The sequence below is a fragment of the Pristis pectinata genome, chromosome 10 (assembly GCF_009764475.1).
Source record: "Pristis pectinata isolate sPriPec2 chromosome 10, sPriPec2.1.pri, whole genome shotgun sequence".
NCBI classification, from domain to species: Eukaryota; Metazoa; Chordata; class Chondrichthyes; order Rhinopristiformes; family Pristidae; genus Pristis; species Pristis pectinata.
This window is the reverse complement of record NC_067414.1, coordinates 28,498,270-28,519,940: the sequence shown is the minus strand read 5'-3', so window position 1 is coordinate 28,519,940 and position 21,671 is coordinate 28,498,270. Positions and strand designations below refer to the sequence as shown.

Genomic DNA, 21,671 nt, shown 5'->3' with positions numbered 1-21,671 from the left:
CTTCTAAAAGAAAAAATCCATCCTGGGAAGTAAATACTGTTTTGAAATGTGGTTTCAGGAAAATTATTTCTGCCTTCCTCTTCATGAGATGCCCCTAAATTTATCCCGTGGTTAATCAGTACACCACAGAAAATAGCTGTGGACAAATTAGCTGAAACATTTGATTGCTCTTTTCGATTCTCTACCACATTCAATACGCATTTAAATTTTGCAGACAAATTTCACTACGGTGTTTAAAGAATCCACTGGTTTGCAGTTTATAATCTTAAAATAAGGTGAGAATGACTTACTTTGTGCTCGACATAAAATTTGACTGCAGTATATCCACCCACATTTGGGTGTTCATTTAAAATGGATGCCCTGTGATTTCTGAACAGTTTCCCAATGTGGATATATGCAATCAGAAATGAAGAACAGAGAAAACATTCTAAGGACATTTCTAAATCATTTTCCTTCATGATTTGTAAGTCTTTGTACAAATGATTGGAAAATTGCTTTTTCCTAGGCAATCACAGCAATGAATCTTCCCATAAAATCATTCATTACTTGTGCTTTTTGCTTTTTGGATAAAAGTCAAGAACGTAAGTGGATCTGGTTGCATTTCAGAGCCATACATATCTCCATTTGTCAAAGAAGCTGAAGGCTTAGGCCTCTACAGTACAAGGCTTGTTATAAGGTGATCAGCATCTAAACTCCTCTACAGTCACAGGATTGTCAGGCTTATAACTATTCTTAACATTTATATATCTGGGTCATTTCAGGCTCTCCCTGGAGATACCAACAGGGTATATCAACCTGCTGTGCAAAGTGCAAAAGTCAGTAGTCCGGCAACTCATTTCACTTCCTTCCCTGTAGACGACTGTGAACAGCATGAGAGGGCTGTGCAGCTTTAGAGTGGCAGGCTTTAGATTGAACCCCATGTGGTCTGACATGTTTCTCTGCACAATGCCAGTTCCAACATGACTCAGAAAAATGTTCACTCTATGAATATTCAACTTACTTGCCACCATCAACAACAGATTATGCAAGTCACATCCCAGGCATCTGTCACAATGCCCACAACGCAGCACATTTTGGCACTTAGCTCTCACACAACTCCCATTCCTGCCAGCTCACTGACGAAACTCAGGAAGAGCAATGTACGCACAAAGACACTGCAATGTGACCATGTGACATGTGCAATTCTTCTTTATCTGGTCCCACCTAATCTATCACTTTCGTTAGGTGACCTCAGGAGCAGGATAAGGAAGAAACTTGACTGGCAGTGTGCCCTCAGTAAGGAAAACCATCTCATCACATCCCAGCCACTGGAGGTTTGCAGGGGATGCCTTGCCCAGCCCACTGGCTAGAGCTCCGGATGAATCTACTGCACCCACTTGGCAGCTGCAGAGGCTGCCTTTCCATCAAACACACTGACCCTTGAGTAGACCGGCAAAGGAGTGTTGGTATGTGTGACCCGAGAGACAGCAGTGCTCTCCATGCCTCCTGCTGCTGGCCATTACCTCATTATGGCCTCCAATCAGAATGACAGCAATAATACCACTCAGACATCCCAGGTCCACCAGGGAGTGGGTGCCCAGGCCTTTGATGCTTTGAACATGTATGAGGAAAGCATTGACTGTCTCTACAGCCTGTGGGCTGGAAATGTTCCATTGGAGATGGTGTCCAATGGTGGAAAACTGTGAAAGGATTTTCATTCCACGTCTTTCTAGGGAAAGGGTCCACTCAAGCTAACATCTACAGCATGCCGCAAGGGCACAATCCTCAGTAACTGGACTGTACATGTAATGCTCATGGGCAGTAAATCACCAAGTTTATCAGGCACAGTGAGCTTCAAACTAATTCTCCATTGGGCAGGTTCCTGACCTCATCCAGCCTATTCCCATCTCCTGGGAAGGGCATATGTGGGCTTGAGGACTAAGGCTGGTATGGTCTCAGGCCCTGGTTCTCCTTTATATAAAGATCTTAGAGAAACAGAAGTAGTAATTACAATGGAGTGTTCTATGCAGCCTTCACATACAGCTTGCAATACAAGGAATGACTTGATAAAGTAGGTCAGTACAGTCATTAAAAAGATGATGGATGACCTGATTATAACTGATCTCCCCATATTAACTTCTCACCCCCTTACTTATCAAGTATCTTTCTACCTCTGTCTTAAAAATATTCAAAGACCCTGTTTGCATCAACCTTTGAGGAAGAGAGTTTCAAAGACACACAACCCTCCGAGAAGAAGAATTTCACTCTGTATCGGTCTTAAATGGATGACCCCTTTCTTTAAACCCCTAGTTCTATATTCTCCCACTAGAGGAAACATTTCCTCCATATCCACCCTTTCAAGACCCCTCAGGAACTTGTATGTTTCAATCAAGCCCCCTCTCACTCTTTTTAATATCAACGGATACAAGTCTAGCCAGTCCCACCAATCCATTCTGTGCATTAGTTGAGTAAACTTTCTCTGAACTGCTTCCAAGTGCATGAACATCCTTCCTTAAATAAGGAGCCCATAGTACTCCCAGGAATGAATGATAACATTCTGTTATCTTTTCTAGATATTTGCTGCAACTGCATGCAGATATTTACTAAATCATACACTCAGATCCCTCTGCATCCTAGAGCTGTGCGGTCTCTCACCAGTTAAATAATATGTTGCTTTTTTTTTTAAAAAACACAAAATGGAAAGTTTCACATTTCCCCACATTATACTCCACTTGCCAGAGCTTTGCTCATGCAGTCATTCCATTTATATTCCTTTCTAACCTCTTTTACGTCCTCTTCACAATACACTTTCCATCCTATCTTTGTGTCATCAGAAAATTTAGCATCCATACCTTTGGAGGTTTCATCCATGTCAGCTATATAAACTGTAAAAATTTGAGATCCCAGCACTCATCTCTGTGGCACTCCACTCATTACATCTTGCCAACTAGAAAAAAAAATGGTATGCCTACTCTCTGTTTCCTGTTAGCCAGCCTACTGTTACCTCCTACACCATGAGCTTTTATTTTTCACCATAACTTTTGATGCAGAACATTATCAAATACCTCCTGAAAATCTTAGTACAGCCACCAGTTCCCCTTTAGCCACACTGCATGTTACTTCTTCAAAGAACACACAGGTATGCTGCTCAGTCATAAAATGTTATTCTTGTGTAAGTTGAGTACATACGTTGTATTTGTACATTGATTTCCTCCTTCACCTACTACATTTCTGTGCACCACAGCTCGGCTTCCTTTCCCCAATAATTCCCTCTCCACCAGAGGTTCTAAGATTTATTTTATACAATGAAGATCCTCAAACTTGGGCAATAACAGTTTGCAGCCCAACATTACACAGCACTTCAGTGAGCAGTCAGGGAGACTGAGATCCAAGTGGGCTTCGTAATTTCTGGCTAAGACAAACACAATTCCTCACAAGTGGCAGCATGCGTCAAACATTCCTTTCCTTTTTTTCAAACAAACAAACAGTGCAATAGCTGGTTATAAAGTCAGCACTCATGGCCTGAATTGATATTATGAACTCACCTGATCTGTAGCTATCAACTTCCAGACAAAGTCATACTTCTTTGACGGATTTGTGAAAATGCACTGAAGCTCTACCACATCATCAGATATGTACACAGGTTTGCCCCCTGAGTGAATAAAGAGTCAGATAGTTCATTTTAGTAATTACTCTTCAGAACTTATGCTGACATATTCAGTGTTGTGCCCTACCAAGTGTCTGGGACTCCCGACTCGGCCTATGGCTCATTTATGAGTGGTCTCTTTTTCTCCCTGAGTTGTCTTTCATACTGCCTTTAATTGATTTAATTGATGTTTATTCTCACAACTTTACTAACCATGGATTTGATAGGATATTTCATATATCATTAATTATCATTGTACTGGCCCTAATTTTAACTATGATGCACATCACCTCATTCAGCATGAACAATTTGTGGGAGGGTTTAACATTTTAACATTCCATCTCCCAAGTGCTGACTTTACAGCAATATAAACTTTTCCTAACCAAAATCAGATTACCAACAAAGCTCCTGAATAAGTTTAGACCAGACCCTAGTGAGAATTCAAAAGTCATTTCCTGATGACATCATTAGTCCCATGACATAGAATTAACACAGTATCACAGATCTAACATGGGAGATGCCTTGGGCAAGGTAAGTGTGAAAGATCAAAGCCTTGACAACTTCTTGTTGGGCTTTTAAGAGCAACATTTGTTTATAACCTGTCCCAAACCTATTTTTAACCATTAGTTTAAGATTTCTGGTATCATCCTTAGTCAAACAGAATTTTTTGGACTATCAGTAGCAGTTTTAAGGAAAGTTAAAACATGACTAAAAGCTGAATTAGGCACCAATTAAAGGCTTAAATTTAGTTTTAAAAGTTCTTGCAGTTTAAGAGATCACATTGGGAAAATTGATCAAATTGGAAAGTGTTGTGCGGGCTGTGATGTGAAGATGTCACCAAGTGCGTTGTGTTTAATAATGGGGGAAGGGGAAAGTTAAACTACTGAAAAATCCTGTTATTGTCAGCAGAGCAGAAATAAGAGAACCAGATCGGGTGCAGATAGGAGGATGGAGCAAAACTGGAGCAGATTTGCAGCAGGATTAGAACAGAGTTGGGGGGCACAGTGGGGCAATTGAGAGGGTTGCACCTCACAGCTCCAGCAACCCAGGTTCAATCCTGGCCTCCACTGCTGTCTACATGGAGTTTGCGTGCTCTCCCGGTGGCCACGTGGGTTTCTTCCAGGTTCTCTTGTTTTCTCCCACATCCAAAGAAGTGCAGGTTAGTAGGTTAATTGGTCACTGTAAATTACCCCAAGTGTATAAGTGAATTGTAGTATCTAGAGGGAAGTGATGTGAACGTGGGGACAATAAAATGGGATTAGTGTAGGATTAGTATAAATTGATGCTTGATGGTTAACACAAACTCATTGGGCCAAAGGGCTTATTTCCGTGCTGTTTGACTCTACGTGCCATAATGTAGATAGAAGTGCACAATATAGGATGTTAAGATAAGACAAGATATCTTTATTAGTCACATGTACATCGAAACAGACAGTGAAATGCATCTTTTTGCATAGTGTTCTGGGGGAAGCCCGCAAGTGTCGCCACGCTTCCGGCACCAACATAGATGTTGGTGGATTATCTATCATCCTTCAAACCTCCTAAAGAAAAATTGCCTTTTTCTCAGTTTTAAATTGTTCCACCGATATAAAGGTTTATTTGTTGCTATTTTAAAACTTGTAATTTTAATGTTATTCAGTTAGTTTAAAACGTTTCATCTTGGTTGATTCTAATGCTGATTACTGAGGGAATTTCTCCAGGATCTCAATTGTAGAGTAATACTGCAGTGAGTGAAAGAAGGAAGTATAAATATGCACTTTACACATCATTTAGTTTAAATTGAAACATAAGTAGATTTCTTTAAATAGCTTCAGCTGATGTAACAAATAGTAGCTTTCTTCTTTTCAAAGACCACAATAAATCATATAAGCAAGTTACAGACTAATGAAACATTAATTGAGCTACTCTATTTAAAAAGCAATATCGGCTTCCTCTTTTCAAAATTGAAAATCATTACAAAAGAGCATAAGAAATAGGAGCAGAATTAACCACTAGAACCCCTCCAGTCTGCTCAGCCAGCTGTTAAGATCTGGCTGATCTTCCACTGCAATTTCACTTTTCTGCCCTAGCTCTATATCATTTGATGGCTTATAATTACAACATGAAAAGGTTGAATTCTCTATCTCAGAGTCTGGAGAATGTGCACTTGTTGTAATCATTCAAGGCTGAGATTGATAGAGATCTCTGGGTACTAAAGCAACCAAGGGATAAAGGGATCAGATGGGAAAGTTGACATGATACAAAGCAATGATCTCAGTGAATGGTGAAGCTGGCTCAAATGGCGGTATGGCCTATTCCTGCTTCTAATTTTTATGTTCATGTGAAGGAATTATGAAATAACACATTAACAATGATAGCTGTGAGAACAAAATCATAATAAATTCTTTGATGGCCAGATGCATACCCTCTCTTTCTTGCCAAAATATTTCCACTCTTTAGGTTACATTTCACAAACCCCTGCAACACGCAGCAGATAAAATTCTTCAACCAACTCTGTTAAAAGGGCTAATGGAGGTTCCTTCCAGCCTTAGAATCCCTCTAAGGGAGGAATTATGTGAATTTGTATCCCATTGCATTGCTTACACAAAACTACTTCACCATCATTGAAGAAACTGGTAAGAAGGTCAATTTGGTCCATTTTGTTAATCATTTGAAAAGAAGCTGGATGTTCCTAACTGAGGAAGGGTAACCCAATTCCCTGGATCACAGGTCATTTGATATGTGCAGTGGGCTCCCCCAGTGAAGGAAATCTCACTGCTGCAGAGAATGACAACTCTGGTAAAGCTGAAGATATTTTAGGCAGGATCATGGAGAAAATTCTTCGCATCCTAATGTTTTTTAAGTAACTTCAGTTTATTTGACTCACTCCTTTTGAAGGTTTTCCAAGTTTGTCCAGTCTTTTCTTAATGTCATTGCTCTGATATAGATCAGTCTCAAAGAATTGGCAATTGGTTATCAATTCTCTCCCACAAAACATTAGCTAAAGAACTACTTCCTGACAATTTTTCTTATTAGTTTGAATCTGTGCTGCATTGTTACATCATTGTGGTTTGGTTTGAAACAACTTAGCGGACTTATCTTTGCTATCACATTTACAATGATAAATAACTCAATGTGGTACTCTATATACCATGTACAACCTAAGCCTGCACAGTCTTTTCTTAAAGTTGGTCTTCTAATAGAAAGATGTCTATTTGGCATTATTTCTTTCCTACATATTGTTTGCTATGGCAGTCAACTTAGTCAATCACTCAATCATATTCATTTTTATTCCAGAAAGTCTCCATCTCCCTTTTGAAAACATTAATTGATTTCACATCTAAGGTCTTCTGAGGCTGTGTAATCTGAAAATCCATTTATAAGTATTTTGTTTGACTGGATTTGCTTTTAAGCAGCTTATGTTACATTTTGAAAACCTGTCTCCTTACTGGTTATTCTGTTACTGGAACATGAACAACTTCTTTCCCTGTGGTCCATTGCCTTGATTCCACTGCTCCTCATTGCTTTTCTCTACACAGTCACCAGGTATGTTGTTCAGTTCCTTTGTTCTTATGAACATTCTTATGACAAGAACTGCCCAGATGGTTCAAGGTATGGTTTGAACATCTCACACTATTCAGTGTAAGGACAATTCTCTCCAGCTCGTACTGTGCTACTATGGGTATATATCTCCCTTTCCTTTCTACCTCATTGCTCTCCAATGGCTATGTGTATCCAGCAGATGTTTCCTATATGAATTACATCATTTTGCTGATGTTTCTCTGACCATCATGAGCATCAAACTGGATATGAAGCAATTCTGACACTTCCAGGATATTAAACCTGGGTTATCTATGCTAAGACTTTAGCAATAAGGACAGGTTGGACAGACTTGGATTGTTTTCTCTGGAGCATCGGAGGCTTCAGTGGAGACATGATTGAAGTTTATAAATTTGAGAGGCACAGATCGGGTACATAGTAAGACTCTTTTCCCCAGAGTAGAAGCGTCAAATTCTAGAGGGCATAGCTCTACGGTGGTGGGGGCGGGGGGGGGGGGGGGGGGGGGGGGGGGGGGGGGGGGGGGGGGGGGGGGGGGGGGGGGGGGGGGGGGGAGGATGTTTAAGGGAATGTGCGGAACAAGTTTTTTAACCAGAGAGTGGAAGGTGGCTGTAATGCATTGCCAGGGGTGGTGGTAGATGCAGACATGATAGTGACATTTAGACGTATTAACATAAAGGGAATGGAGAGATATGGATCATGTGCAGGCAGATGGGATTGTTTTTTTTGGTATCATGGTCAGCACAGACATTGTGGGCCAAAGGATCTGTTCCTGTGCTTGAATGTTCGATGTTCTAAAGTGAGAAGACATTTTTAATGTCCTTATTTCAATGGTGATGGAGACCATCACCTTTCTGGTTTCCAGGGCCCCTGTGGTGTACCTGAACTAAATTTTCTGTAATGTTAAATTTGAGCCTGTGAGTTAACCTGGAAATGTCAGGGTTTTGGAATACTTATTATTAAACAGCAATCATCATTTCTTGCTAAAGAAATAATACGTCAATGAAGAGTTAATTGACAGTATACCCTTAATGGCACTCAATTCATTATCTACAATGCTGAAGACGTTTAACTCTAAAGAAGATGAGGAAAGTAAATACATTGCAGTCATGGTCACAGGATCTGCATTTTATCCATAAAGGAGGGAAAGCTGATCGGAATCAAAGAGATGCAGAAAATATAAGAGCAGACTTGGCATGACTGCTATGCTTTATCCTCCATTCTCAGAAAAATCCTCTGCACTCAGCACTCTAAAACAATCAAAAATACTTGCACAGAATAAAACCAACAGATCTTTAAACACTGCTTCTCCTGATATGAAACCTGTCTCAGACATTGTCTTCCACTCACTGGATAAAGTTCAATCCTAAATTAACCAGCATTAGCTGCACTAATGATTTACAATAAGGTGCAGTTAAGGAAAATCTGACTTGGCCTTAACACTCCAAAGTAGTAGCCTGCAGAAGAGGTAGAAAGTGTAAATCATGACAGCTGCAAGGGTGGTGAAATTCATGGCCACAGAGCAACTGCACATCATACAATGGTTCTTTATACTGCTCATATTGACAGAAGTGTGCGTTGGGAGAAGCAATTTTCTTCTAATTTAGATCTAAGAGATCCAGGCTTTGCTGGCATCTCTAATTGCCCTTGAGAACACAGATGTCAAATGCCTTTTCAAAGAACCATTGTCCTTCTGGTGGAGGTACTTCCACATGCTTTTGGGGTGGGAGTTCCAAGATATAGACCCAGCATGATGAAGGAACAGCAACAAGTGTTCAAGGTAGGGATTTGGAAGGGAACCTGCCTTTGATGGTATTTCCATGCACCTGCTGCCCTTGTCCTCCTGGATGGTAAAATTGAGGGTTTAGGAAGAGCTGTCAGAATAGCCTGGGTGAGTAAATGCAGTGCACGGTAGTGTAGTGGTTGGTGTAACGCTATTACAGTGCCAGTGACCCAGGTTCAATTCTGGTCGCTGTCTGTAAGGAGTTTGAATGTTCTCCCCGTGTCTATGTGGGTTTCCTCCGGGTGCTCCGGTTTCCTCCCACATTCCAAAGACGTACAGGTTAGGAAGTTGTGGGCATGCTACGTTGGCGCCAGAAGCGTGGCGACACTTGCAGGCTGCCCCCAGAACACTTTACGCAAAAGATGCATTTCACTGTGTGTTTCGATGTATATGTGACTAATAAAAACATCTTATTTTATAGATGGTACACACTGCAGCTGTGGTAGAGAAAATGAATGTTTAGGATTGTGAACAGGATAACAATCATCTGGCAACTGGATTGCCACATTGTTGGGTAGATGTCAGTTTTGTAGCTATACTGGAATATTTGGCTAGAGGTGTTGTTAGTTCTCAAGTTCATGTCTTCAGTTCCAGAGCTGGGATGTCATCTTGTCCCATAGGCATTGCTCTATCCTGTGCACTCATGTATTTTTTTGATATCATGTGCAATGAACTCATTGGCTGAAAACTGGAAAAACTAAAACAAAAAGCAAAGTCCATCTGGCTGAAGTCTGGCTTGGTCCATAATTCTGCAATTGTTCATTTGGCACTTTTGGCTCCTCAGCTTGGTTGGGGTGGTAACAAGAGGGCTCTGTCAAGTGATGAGATGGTGTACATTTCCACTGCAACAGGTTGTCTAGATTGCCTCATAGATACCCAAATATTGGCTGCAGATCAGATGTGAGCTTATCCCATTTAGTACGGTTACAATAGTTCTCATATATTGGAAAGTAGCTAATACTAGTATTGAACAGCATCAACATAGAACTATGAAAGGGAAATCATGTTTAATAAGTCTGTTAAAGATTTTTGAGTCATAGAGCAAAGAAACAGTCCAACTACCAAGAACCTGCCACAATAATTCCAATTTTGGTCTTGCATCTCCATCGAATCCCCTGCCAATTCTCCTGCCACCTGTCTACACTAGAGACAACTTACAATAACCAATTAGCCTATTGATGGTACATTATTGATATGTGGAAAGAAAGTGAAAGACACAGGGAAAGAAAGTCAGAGGAAAATGTGCAATTCCACACAAGCAGCACCCAGGATCAATACTGAGCCCAGGTCAGTAGAGTTGCGAGGCAGCAACACTAACTGTGCTACAGTATTTGTGATTGGCCAATTTGTTAATGTAATTAGCACATGGAGAAGCAGATTTTTGTCTTAAAGAAGCCTTTGATCAGATGCCACACAAGAGGCTAATAAACAAAATTAGAGCACATGGGAGTGTGGGTAATATCCAGGGTAGATTGAGGATTAGTTAATAGACAGAAAACAGAGTAGGAATAAATCTTCATTTGGGAGGATATGACTAGTTGGGTGTGGCAAGGATCGGTGCTTGGGCCACAGTTGTTCACAATCTACATCAGTGATTTGGAAGAGAGGACCCAAGTACAAGTTTGCTGATAATACAAAGCTGGATAATATGTAGAGGATACAGAAGGGCTTCAGGGGAATACGGACAGATTAGGTCATAGCAGATTGTACATAATGTGGAAAATATTGAGGTCATCCACTTTGGTTGAAAAATGAGAAGCATAAAGTGCTTTCTCGTGAGCAACTGAAAGGTATTGGAATTCAGAGGGACCTGGGTACATAAATCACTGGAAGTTAATGTACAGGAACCACAAACAATTAGGAAGGCAAATCAGTGTGCTGGCTTTTAGTGCTAGAGGAATTGAGTAGAAGGTTAGATACTTCTTGCTCCAACTATAAGGGCCTGGTGAGGCTACATCTGGAATATTGTGCACAGGTCTGACATCCTGCGTTAGGAAGGATATATTTGTAATAGCAAGAGTGCAATGAAGATTCCTTAGATTAATTCCTGGGATGAGGGAATTGTCCTATGAGGAGAGATCAAACTTTTATACTCTGCAAAGTTCAGAGATGATTTCATTGAAACATACAAAATTCCTATGGAGCTAGACGGGGTAGATATAGAGATGATATTTTCTCTTGGTTAAAGCGTTTAGAACCGTAGATTCACAATTTCAAATTAAGGGGTCAGCCAAATGGGGCAAAATTGCCAAGAAATTTCTTCATCCAGCAGATGGTGAAACCTTGGAAGTTTCTATACAAGCTGAAAAGGCTCATTTATTGAGTATTTCCAAGACAGTGATCAATTGATTAAGTTATTGGACATTAAGGGAATCAAGGGATTAAGTACTAATGCTGGAAACTGATACTGAGGTAAAGAGCAGCCATGATCTTATTAAATGGTGAAGCAAGCATAATGGCTTGAATGGCCTTTTCCTGCTTTTATTTCTTAGGCTACTACCCTGTTATTTTGCTCATTATCTGCCATGGAAAAGTCTGGCAGCTTTGTCCTCCAGGACTTGACCACCTTGGTTGGTGGTGGTGCTCTTGGTGACATCCCCATCCCAAACCACATTCTGAGCCCTTGTTAATTTTAGTGTGGTTTAGTATGCAAGAACACTGATTCATCAGTGGAGGGAGAACAGCAGATGATAATCATGAGGAGGTTTCCTTGCCTACATTTGACCTGATGACATGAGAGTTCATGGGGTCTGGAGTCACTGTCAAGGACTTCCAGGGCTACTCTCTCCAGCCTCTGTATAATGTGCCATACCCTCCGTTGGAGCTCATAAAGTTGCCCACTATGGAAACAAGTCTTTCAGCCCACCAAGTTTCCGTCAAGTGTCAAACACTTCACTTACACCAATCCCACACTACTCCCATCTTATTCTCCCCACATTCCCATCACTCGCACCAGATTCTACCATCCACCCATACACTAGGGACAATTTACAGTGGCCACTTAACAAACCAACCCACATGTCTTTGGGATGTGGAAGGAAACCAGCGTGCCTGCGGGAAACCAATACCGTCACAAAGAGAATGAGCAGACTCCACACAGACAACACAAGAGGTCAAGATCAAACCTGGGTCACTGAGGCCGTGAGGCAGTAGCTCTACTAGCTGTGCCACTGGACCACCCTATAGTAGATCTGATCTGCTAGTTGGCAGGACAGATCTAGGGATTGAGATGGAGGAGGCTGGCACGTTGTAAGATATGATTCTCTGAATATGACTACATCAGGCTGTTGCATGTCTTGTCTGTGGGGGATCTATTCCCACTTAGGCAATAGTCCCCAGATGTTTGTAAGGACGACTTTGCAAAGTCAACTGGGCTGTGAGTGACTCTGCCTTGTATTGTCTGAGTTTGGTGCTTGGATCGATACAAGATGGTCCATCCAGCTTTAGCACTTTGATTGTGGTATAGCCAAAGGAAGTTAAGAGTTACCCACATTGCTAATGGATTCACATACAGTATAAGTCAGACCGGGTAAGAATGACAGATTTCCTTCCCTGAAAGTTATTAGTGAATCAGATGGGTTTTTATGGCAACCTGGTAGTTTTCTGGTCACTGTAGGGTAGGGACGTATATGGTCTCATCTACACAATCAATAAGACCCTTTATATTTGGGATTCCAATCATACTGCAGCTGTGCTGTGTTCTAAAAGTACTGTGTATTTTTCTTAAGGTAATAAATTAATTGTACACTTCAGGCATCTATGATCTTCATTAGACAATATGCCCAGTGGGTTGAGAAATTTGTTAAATATTTCCTACCGTTTGGAATGAGCCAGCAGTGTAAAAGTTCAAAGGAGCTATCACCTCAAAATAAGCTGATTACTATCATTGTCTTAGAGCTGCCATCATGTCCAGATGTAATTACCTTTGCTCTGTGCACATAAGCAATAGAATAAGGACATGTCCCCTTTGATCCTCACCAATTTTTATTGATGAGTCATAGAAAGCATCCTATCCAGATGCATCATGGCTTGGTATGGCAACTGCTCTGCCCTTGACCACAAGAAACTGCAGAGAGTAGTGGACAAAGCTTAGCACATCACGGAAACCAGCCTCCCCTCCATGGACTCTATCTACGCTTCTCACTGCCTCAATAAAGCAGCCAGCATAATCAAAGACCCCACTTATCCCAAACATTCTCTCTTTCCCCTCCTCCCATTGGGCAGAAGATACAAAAACCTGAAAGCATGTACCACCAGGCTCAATGACAGTGTCTATCCCACTGTTATAAGACTATTGAACAGTTCCCTAGTATGATAAGATGAACTCTTAACCTCACAATCTACCTCGTTATGGCCATGTACCTTATTGTCTACCTGCACTGCACTTTCTCTGTAACTGTAACACTTTATTCTACATTCTGTTATTGATTCCCTTGTGCTACATCAATGCACAGTTGTAATGAAACGATCTGTATAGACAGCATGCAAAACAAGTTTTTCACTGTACCTCGGTACATGTGACAATAGTAAACCAATCTACCAATTTACCAACTTAACTGTATGAAAATGACTTACCTCCCTTAATTTTACTTTTCCCCTACCTCTGCCAGTGCTTGCAATTCCAGGCAATATCTGATCGATACCCATTAATGCAGCACATTATAAAACAGATGCATCAAAGTACTTCAATATTGTTCAAGTAATATGGATTTTGTTATGCCAGTGGTAGGTGAATTAACAGAAATTTTGCTTCTGAGTCAGAATGCTGTGGGTTCAGGTCCCACATCAGGGGCTTGAGAAAATTCTAGACTGGTGTTCCAGAAGAATAACAAGGAAGAGCTGCATTATTGGGATGCCTTCATTCAGATGAGATGTTCAACCAACCCCCCCACCTCCTCTTTCAGCTGAACATAACAGAGTCCAGGATGTTATTTTGAAAAATGAAATGGCAATAGTTTCTCCTCAATCAATATCAATACTGCTGTTTGTAGGAGCTCATTATATGGAAATGTATTGCTGTATTTCCTACATAATCAGTGACTATGATCGTTCCTGCATTGCAGCATTTCATTTTGGGGTGCCTTGAGGCTGTGAAAGACCCTATATAAATACATTTCCTTCTCCTTGTTCTTTGTAGGGTTGAAACCTGTCAGAAGATTTTCCCACAACAAGGTCCCTCAAACAGCAATGTGATGGATGACAGCAATGTGATAGTTAATCTGTTTCTAGTGCTATATTCCAAATACATAATGGGATCTAACCCTATTTAACCCTTTCTGTGCCTATCACACAAGATCTACAGAGACTACAGGCACAGTATCCATCTGATCACAACTCTTTAAAACCACAAGACAGAATGCCAGAAGGCTTAGCAGGACTACAAGTGAACACTCTTCTTGGGTACCATTATGCAACTGCTGGACTGATAACACAGGGGTTATAAGTTCAAATCACACTGAATATAAAAAATACTGCAGATGCTGGAAATCTGAAATAAAAACAGAAAATGCTGGAAACGCTCAGCAGGTCAGGCAGCATCTGTGGAGAGAGAAATAAAGTTGACATTTCAGATTGATGATGCTTCGTCAGAGTTTTGATGCAGGGTCACTGACCTGAAATGTAAACTCTGTTTCTCCTTCCTCAAATCTCATTGTAGCAAGTTGACAATTAAATTCAATAAATTTGGTTATCTGCAGAACATCAAAATATAAAATTATGACTAGTGCCAGAATGTTATGAGATCTCCACAGGTCCATTACTCTTCTTTAGGAACATATAGAGAAAAAATGAAATAGGAGTGGGAGCAGATCATTCCGCCTCTTAATAAGATTATGGCTGACCTTCTTCCTCAGCACGATTTTCCTGCCTGAAACCTTGATTCCTCAAATATCCAGATAGCTATTGATCATAGATTTTATTGCAATCACAGCCCTCTGGGGGAGAGAGTTCCGAAGATTCACCACTCCTTTTTCTCACTTCATAGAGGGGGTGCAGTGAAAATTCACTAGAACTGGTTCCAGGGATAATGGCTTTTGCTGTGTGAGATTGAGAAGGCCCGGCCTGTATTGTCTAGAGTTTAGAAGAATGAGAAGGGATCTCATTAAAACTTACAAGACTCTTATAGGGCTTGATAGGTTGGACGTTCCCGTGGCTGAAGAGTCTGGAACTAGGGATCATTGTCTCAGAATGAGGGGTAGGCTTTTTAGGACTGAGATGGGGAGAAATATTGAGCTGATTCAAAATGGAGATCAATGGATTCTGAATAGTAAGGAAATCAAGGGATATGGGGATAGTGCAGTAAAATGGCATTGAGATGGTGGATCAGCCATGATCCTGATGATTGGTGGATGGCCTACTCCTGCTCCTATTTCTCATGTACTTATGTTCAGTCCTGATTGGCCTACTCCTTATTTTAGAGGCCTCAATCAGGGAAAACATCCTCCCTATCTGTGCTTGGTTAAGTACTCTAAGAATTTTATGTTTCAGTGAGGTCTCATATCATTTTCCCAAACTCTCAAGAACAGAGGCCTAGTCTGTTGAATCTCTCCTCATATAACAGGCCTGCCATCCCAGGCACTAGTCTGGTGAATTTTCTCCAGAAGGCACATCATAACCTGTTGTTTCATTGGCCTAATAAAGTCATAGAGAGTCAATGAGCTATACAGCATGGAAGACAGGCCCTTCAGCCCAACTTGTCCATACCGACCAAGTTGCCTAACTGAGCTAGTCTCATTTGCCTGGATTTGCCCCATATGTGCTCCCCACCTAAACAGAACACACTATATTGGAATGTGATTATATTTATGATGGCAACGTTTCAAGGAATCTCATTTCATGTCTACTGCGAAGCATATGATAACAAGTTAAATAGAAACCTAATTTGCAGTCAGAATTAAAACTATCATATCAAAGTGTTGGGCTGTCTCTATACTCACAGGAAGGAGGCATTCATCCTTGGACTAGTATTACTAAGTTTGTGATATAGGGGTATTTACTTATTGAATTCTGCTTTCAAAGTCCAAGGACAATATTTATCAGGCTTTGTAACAAGAAAAAATTCTTAATATAGAAGTGGCTAGATCTCCATGGAGATCTCTCTCCCCAGTCAATGAGAGGTGACACTGCTTTACTGCTGACTGCAAATTCTGGGCCACATTCTTCTCTACCTTCCTCACTGTGACGCTACAAGTAACTCTCGCCTTACAAAGAGGTTGCTTTTCTAGAAAACAGGCCATCTTGCAATTTTTTTGTAATGTGAAGCTGTGCCACCTGGAAAAAAGTTAACTTTGTGTTTATTTATTTACTTTTATTTTCACATACATTGAGTGAGAGTGAATTTTACTCCATATCTTAAGTACTTGGATAGTGATTTGTGAATTCTGTAAGGGCAAATTCCAGTTCCCCGAACAGCTGTAACGTGGGGGTTGCCTATACTTGTATACCAGCTGCCAATCATGCTTTCTGGCTGAAGCTAAGGGTGTGACATGTTAACCCTCCATGCAGGATGTGTGGCCACGGGACGTAAAGTCCTTCTTCTCAATACTGAGAAAAGCAACATGTAAATAATGCACCACCTACCAAAATTCAGCAAAGAGAAAAGATTTCTCCCGGAGAAATATTATTTCATGGAAGCAAGACCTATGTGTCCCCAGGCTCAGCTAAAATTGCACAAAACAGCACAATGTTCCCCAGCTTACACCTAACCCTGACAGCAATATTAGTATCTCAATGTACACTTCACCACATAACAGAATTGGAAAAAGTAGCAGACGTTGTGTAAAAGATAACTTAATCACAGGCTTGGGTAGATTGTTACAGTTTCTGTCTCATGCTGTGTAACTACTCATACTTCATCAGGATAACTGCAAAAGCAGCAACAGGATAGCACAATCTGTACAATTGCAGGGGGGGTGGGGTCTGGAGCTCATCAGTGAAAAGGACCAACACAGTAGTAATAGGTGTTTTGAGGCATGAATGATCCTTGCATGACAGGCATATTTACTGTTAATTTCCAGTGTGAAATCCTCCATCAGTGCTGCACGTGTTGAGCAAGTGAGAGACAGATGGATATGGGCAGGGGGAAGGTAATGGTATCATGGTGGGGAGTGAGCTTGCTGGAGACTGCCTGCTACTCAGAAAGTGTGGTGTGTGTGTGTGTGTGTGTGTGGTGTGTGTGTGTGTGTGTGTGTGTGTGTGTGTGTGTGTGTTTGCAGTTCCATGTGTGTGAGAGAGAGATGGGGCGGGGGGGGGGGTGAAGAGAGAGAGGGTTAGAGAGAAAAGGTCGAAGGAGAGAAAACACACTCACACAAAACTGAGAAAGGGCAGGGAGAACAAAGACTTGCTATAAATGAGAAAAACAGGCCTAATAAGTTGGGGGGGGGGGGGGGATGAAGAGATAGAGAGAGAGAGAGAGAAAGGAAGAGAAAGATATAAGGCAACTAAGTGGAAGAGGAGAAGGAAGGAGAGTCATACCACAAGCCAGAGTATGGGGAAATGGAAGATACAGAAAGAGCGACTGAACTAAGTGTGTGAAGCTCAGCTCTGATAAAGCACATAACAGGATGAACAGATGTAGGAAGGAACATGGTTACTATAATCCTAAAGCACTTGGATGAAAACTGAAATTTCTACAGCTCAGGCAAACAATTAGACGATATTAGCATGCTTACTTACCGAGGGAAGAAAGGAAGGACTGAGGATATGCAGCTCTCCCATGTTAAGAGTCTGCAGCAAACTCTGGTCTCAGCATCATCACCTGCCCACTCCACTCACAGTCTTGGTAAGATGGGAGAAGACTTAGAGATCCATTTCTCACGAACTGGTAACACCACTTGACCACTCTGATGTGGTACAAGTTTTTGTTGCAGTTAATCCACAAATCGCTCATGAGCATGTACATTGATGTTTCAAGAGATCTACACTTAGAACATAGAACAGTACAGCACAGAACAGGCCCTTCAGCCCACAATGTTGTGTGGACATAGCTATTCCCTCCTACCTACAGAATGCCCATATCCCTCTATTTTCCTTTCATTCATGTGGCCATCCAAGCCCCTCTTAAAAGCCCCCAGTGAATTTGCCTCCACCACCCTATCAAGCAACACATTCCAGGCATCCACCACTCTCTCAGTAAAAAACATACCCCTCACATCTGTTCTGATCCTACCCCCTCTCACCTTAAATGCATGCCCTCTGGTATTGGATCACTCAATAATGGGAAAAAGACATTGCTTGTCCACCCTATCTATGCTGCTCATAAGTTTATACACTTCCAACAGATCACCCCTCAGCCTCCGCCGCTCCAGAGAAAAGAGCCCAAGTTTGTCCAGCCTCTCCTGACAGCACATGCCCTCTAAAATAGGCAGCATCCTAGTAAACCTCCTCTGCACCCTCTCTAAAGCCTCGACATCCTTCCTATAGTGAGGTGACCAGAATTGCACGCAGTACTCCAAATGTGCCCTAACCAGGGTTCTATAAAGATGCATCATAAATGTCATAAATGTCATCTATAATCAACTTATTACTTATTCATTTTATCAACTCTTTTTACATAGAATGGAAATGCATAGAATTTGCAGCACAGAAACAGACGGCTCTTCCTAATTGGAGTGTGCACTTGTTTATGTTTCGAAGGAACCTTCTCTTATCCTAATATCACCATGACTTCCTGTCCCATTCTCCTTCATCCAGCTTCTCCATATATGTGTCCAAGCATTAAACAAGGTTTACATTGCCATTTCCACATGTATTCCATACATGTATACAATTCCAAATGTGTGGAATTGAGACAGGATTAAGTGGATTGCATTTAGCATCATTACCTAAGGCCCTTAAATCAAACCTTTGATCAGGATCCCCTCCAAGGCAAATGCTGAGCCTGAGCAGATAGGTCAGAAAAGTACTTACCCTAAATATTCAAAAGTTAAAGTGGTGAAAAAAACACATAGTTAAATAGTTCACGTACGCCTCCTCCAACCTCATCTACTGCATTTGGTGCTCTCGATGTGGCTCACGGGAACGTGGCCCATCACACACCTGAAGCAGGTGAGGACCTAGCTTCCACAATGGAGTCTCACTGCAGTGCACCTCCTTAGTGACCAGTTTCAAATTGACACTGGTGGAGCCCCACAGTGAGTTGTCTTCTGGTCTCCTTGACCCAAGCTGCTTCTGTGAATAAGGAAGATCCAACCATTAAAAAGGAAAGATATAATCATTAAAAGGCTCCTTTGTGGTTTATCATAACTTTTAAGGTGCCATCTGGGTTCTCAGGACATTCCAACATGCTTCGGAGTCAATTAATCATGTTGGAGGTGTATTTATCCGATGAGCATGAGAGCCAGTTTGTGCACAGTAAGATCCCATGAACAATCAATGAATTAATTGACCAAATTGGTAGTGCTGGAGGGATAATTCATGGCCAAGAAACTCAGATCTTTCCCTACTCTTCTTCAAATGACGTCAAGGTTCCTTTACTGTCTATGTAAATGGGTCAATGGGGCCTTGATTTAACTTCAATTCTGAAGCACCACCTCTACAGTCAGCGCCTTTTCAGTAAGTAGCAGACGGGATTGACTTCAAGTCCCAGAGCTGGGCATGCATCCATAACCATCTGAACGGGAAATAAAAGCCCTAATCACAGAGCCTAGACGACACAATATAAGAGGGCTTCTACAATGGAGATGAGATATTAATGAAGCTGAACAAATATTAAGCTACCTCTTTTTAACTAAAGTAAACACTTGCAGAAGGCTGGGGAGGTAGCTGAACAGTACAATCCTGTCATCAGTGATATAAAGAAATGGATATGCTCCAAAGGGATCTGCTGCTGGCACTATTCCAGTGAATCTGCTCCAGTGTTTTAGTACAAAATGGATACTCTGCAGAGCCTCAAGGAAGAATTGTTAAATGAGAATATTTGAAACGTAAAGATTCAAAATGATAAATCCAAGCACTGATCAATAATTAAGTACCTCCCTTTAACAGTAATTACCCTGGCAGTCAATTATCCATGCTATGTTCACTAACAAATTAACCCCTCATTTTATTCCACTACGCAGCTCCAAGTACCAGTGGGTCAATTTCGCACCTGCCCAAATAATAGAAGGGAGGGAAACAGGAGGTTAAATTAGGAGTGGAGGATAGTTGCCAGCTTTCAGGTTGCTTCTTTCTGATATTCTTCCCTTTGCCCTCGGGTTAAAAATCTGTCAGTTTTACTTTGGAGTCCTACAATGCCATTTTAACTTCAATGGAAGAACAATTAACAGAAGTGAAGCCTGTGGAATTAAAGGTCAGTGGATGGAAAATCAACTTGAAGGCAGGAAGCAGAGAGCGGTGGTAAATGGATATTTTTCAGACCGGAGGATGGTGAAGAGTCGTGTCCCAGATGGATCACTGCTGGGACTACTGTTTTTTATATATATACTGATGACTCACACACAGGTATCTGGATAAAATTCCAAAATTACAGCTGTCACAAAGTTCAGCAATGAGGCAAACAGTGAAGAAGATAGCAATGGACTGCAAGAATCCACAAAAAGATCAAGAATGGGGAAATACTTTGGCAGAAAGAATAAGAGGCAACGTTAACTAAATGCACAGTTCGAAATGGTGTGCAGGAACAGGGCAACCTGGGTGCAGAAATCCTTGAAAGTTGAACATGTTGAGAGGGTCATAACTAAAGCATATGGGAACTGTGGTTCATAAATAGAGGCATAGAGGACAAGAGCAGCAAAAATATGTTGAAACACTTGGTAGCCAACAATAATTTTGATCACATCACTTTAAAAAGAATGTGAAGGTCCTGGAAGGGGTGCAGAAAAGATTTACCAGAACGGTTCCAGGGACGTGGGATTTCACCCACAGGGTGTCCCCGGTTAGCAGATGGATTCTGTTTTTACATATGTCTATAAGTTGATTCGAGAAATCGGAAAATACACAAATATCACTCTATGGTAACCAAACCTCCACAGTACTGTAATGAATGCATCAAAAGCACATAAGACTGATAAGAAAGAACAATTAATAAAAGTGGAGAGAAAGAGGAAACATAAGTACGTACGTGGGACTGTTGGGTTTCATAGTATCATGGGAGCTCATTCATATGTAGGGGTATTGATAAGTCGGGTGTTCATAACCTGGGAGAGGCCTTTACCAGGATAGGCTGGAGAAGCTAGAGTTGTTCTTCAGTTTTCAAACTGATGAGGAGTGCCCAGTGGAGTTCCCCAGACATCAGTACTAGAACAACTGCTTTTCTTAATAAATATTAATGGACTTGCGTGTAAAGATCAGAATATCTAAGTTTCATACTCAGACTTTGGAGGCATAGTGAATCGTGAGGCAGATAACTTCAGGCAGACTGGTGGAATAGGCAGAAGGGTGGCAGATGAAATTTAATGTTAAGAAATGTAGAGTGTTACTCATTAGTAGGAACATTGAGAAGATACAATATAAACTAGAGGGCATAATTCTGAAAGGTGTACAAGGAAACAGGGTATGTATGCCAGGGTATTTTGACAAAATGGTTAAAAAAAGCATAAAGCAGCCTGGAATGTCTAAATAGAGGCTTAGCATGCAAGCACAAGAAAGTTGTGTTGAACTCTTATAAAATGCTAGTTTGGCCACAGCCAAAGTATTGTGTCCAATTCTGGGCATTCTACTTAGGAAAGATATGAAGGCTTTAGAGAGAGTTCAGAAGAGATTGACCAGAATTATTCCAGGGATGTGAGA

At 41.2% G+C, this 21,671-nt stretch overlaps 1 protein-coding gene across 1 annotated transcript in view; it reads right to left on the bottom strand.

Moving 5' to 3' along the window:
- Positions 1-21,671, bottom strand: part of LOC127575312 (sperm acrosome membrane-associated protein 1-like) — a 155,169-nt gene that overhangs the window by 61,797 nt on the left and 71,701 nt on the right. Inside the window, exon 4 of the mRNA XM_052025100.1 lies at positions 3,525-3,631. Coding sequence (XP_051881060.1) covers positions 3,525-3,631 — 107 coding nt within the window. The remainder of the gene's footprint in view (positions 1-3,524; positions 3,632-21,671) is intronic.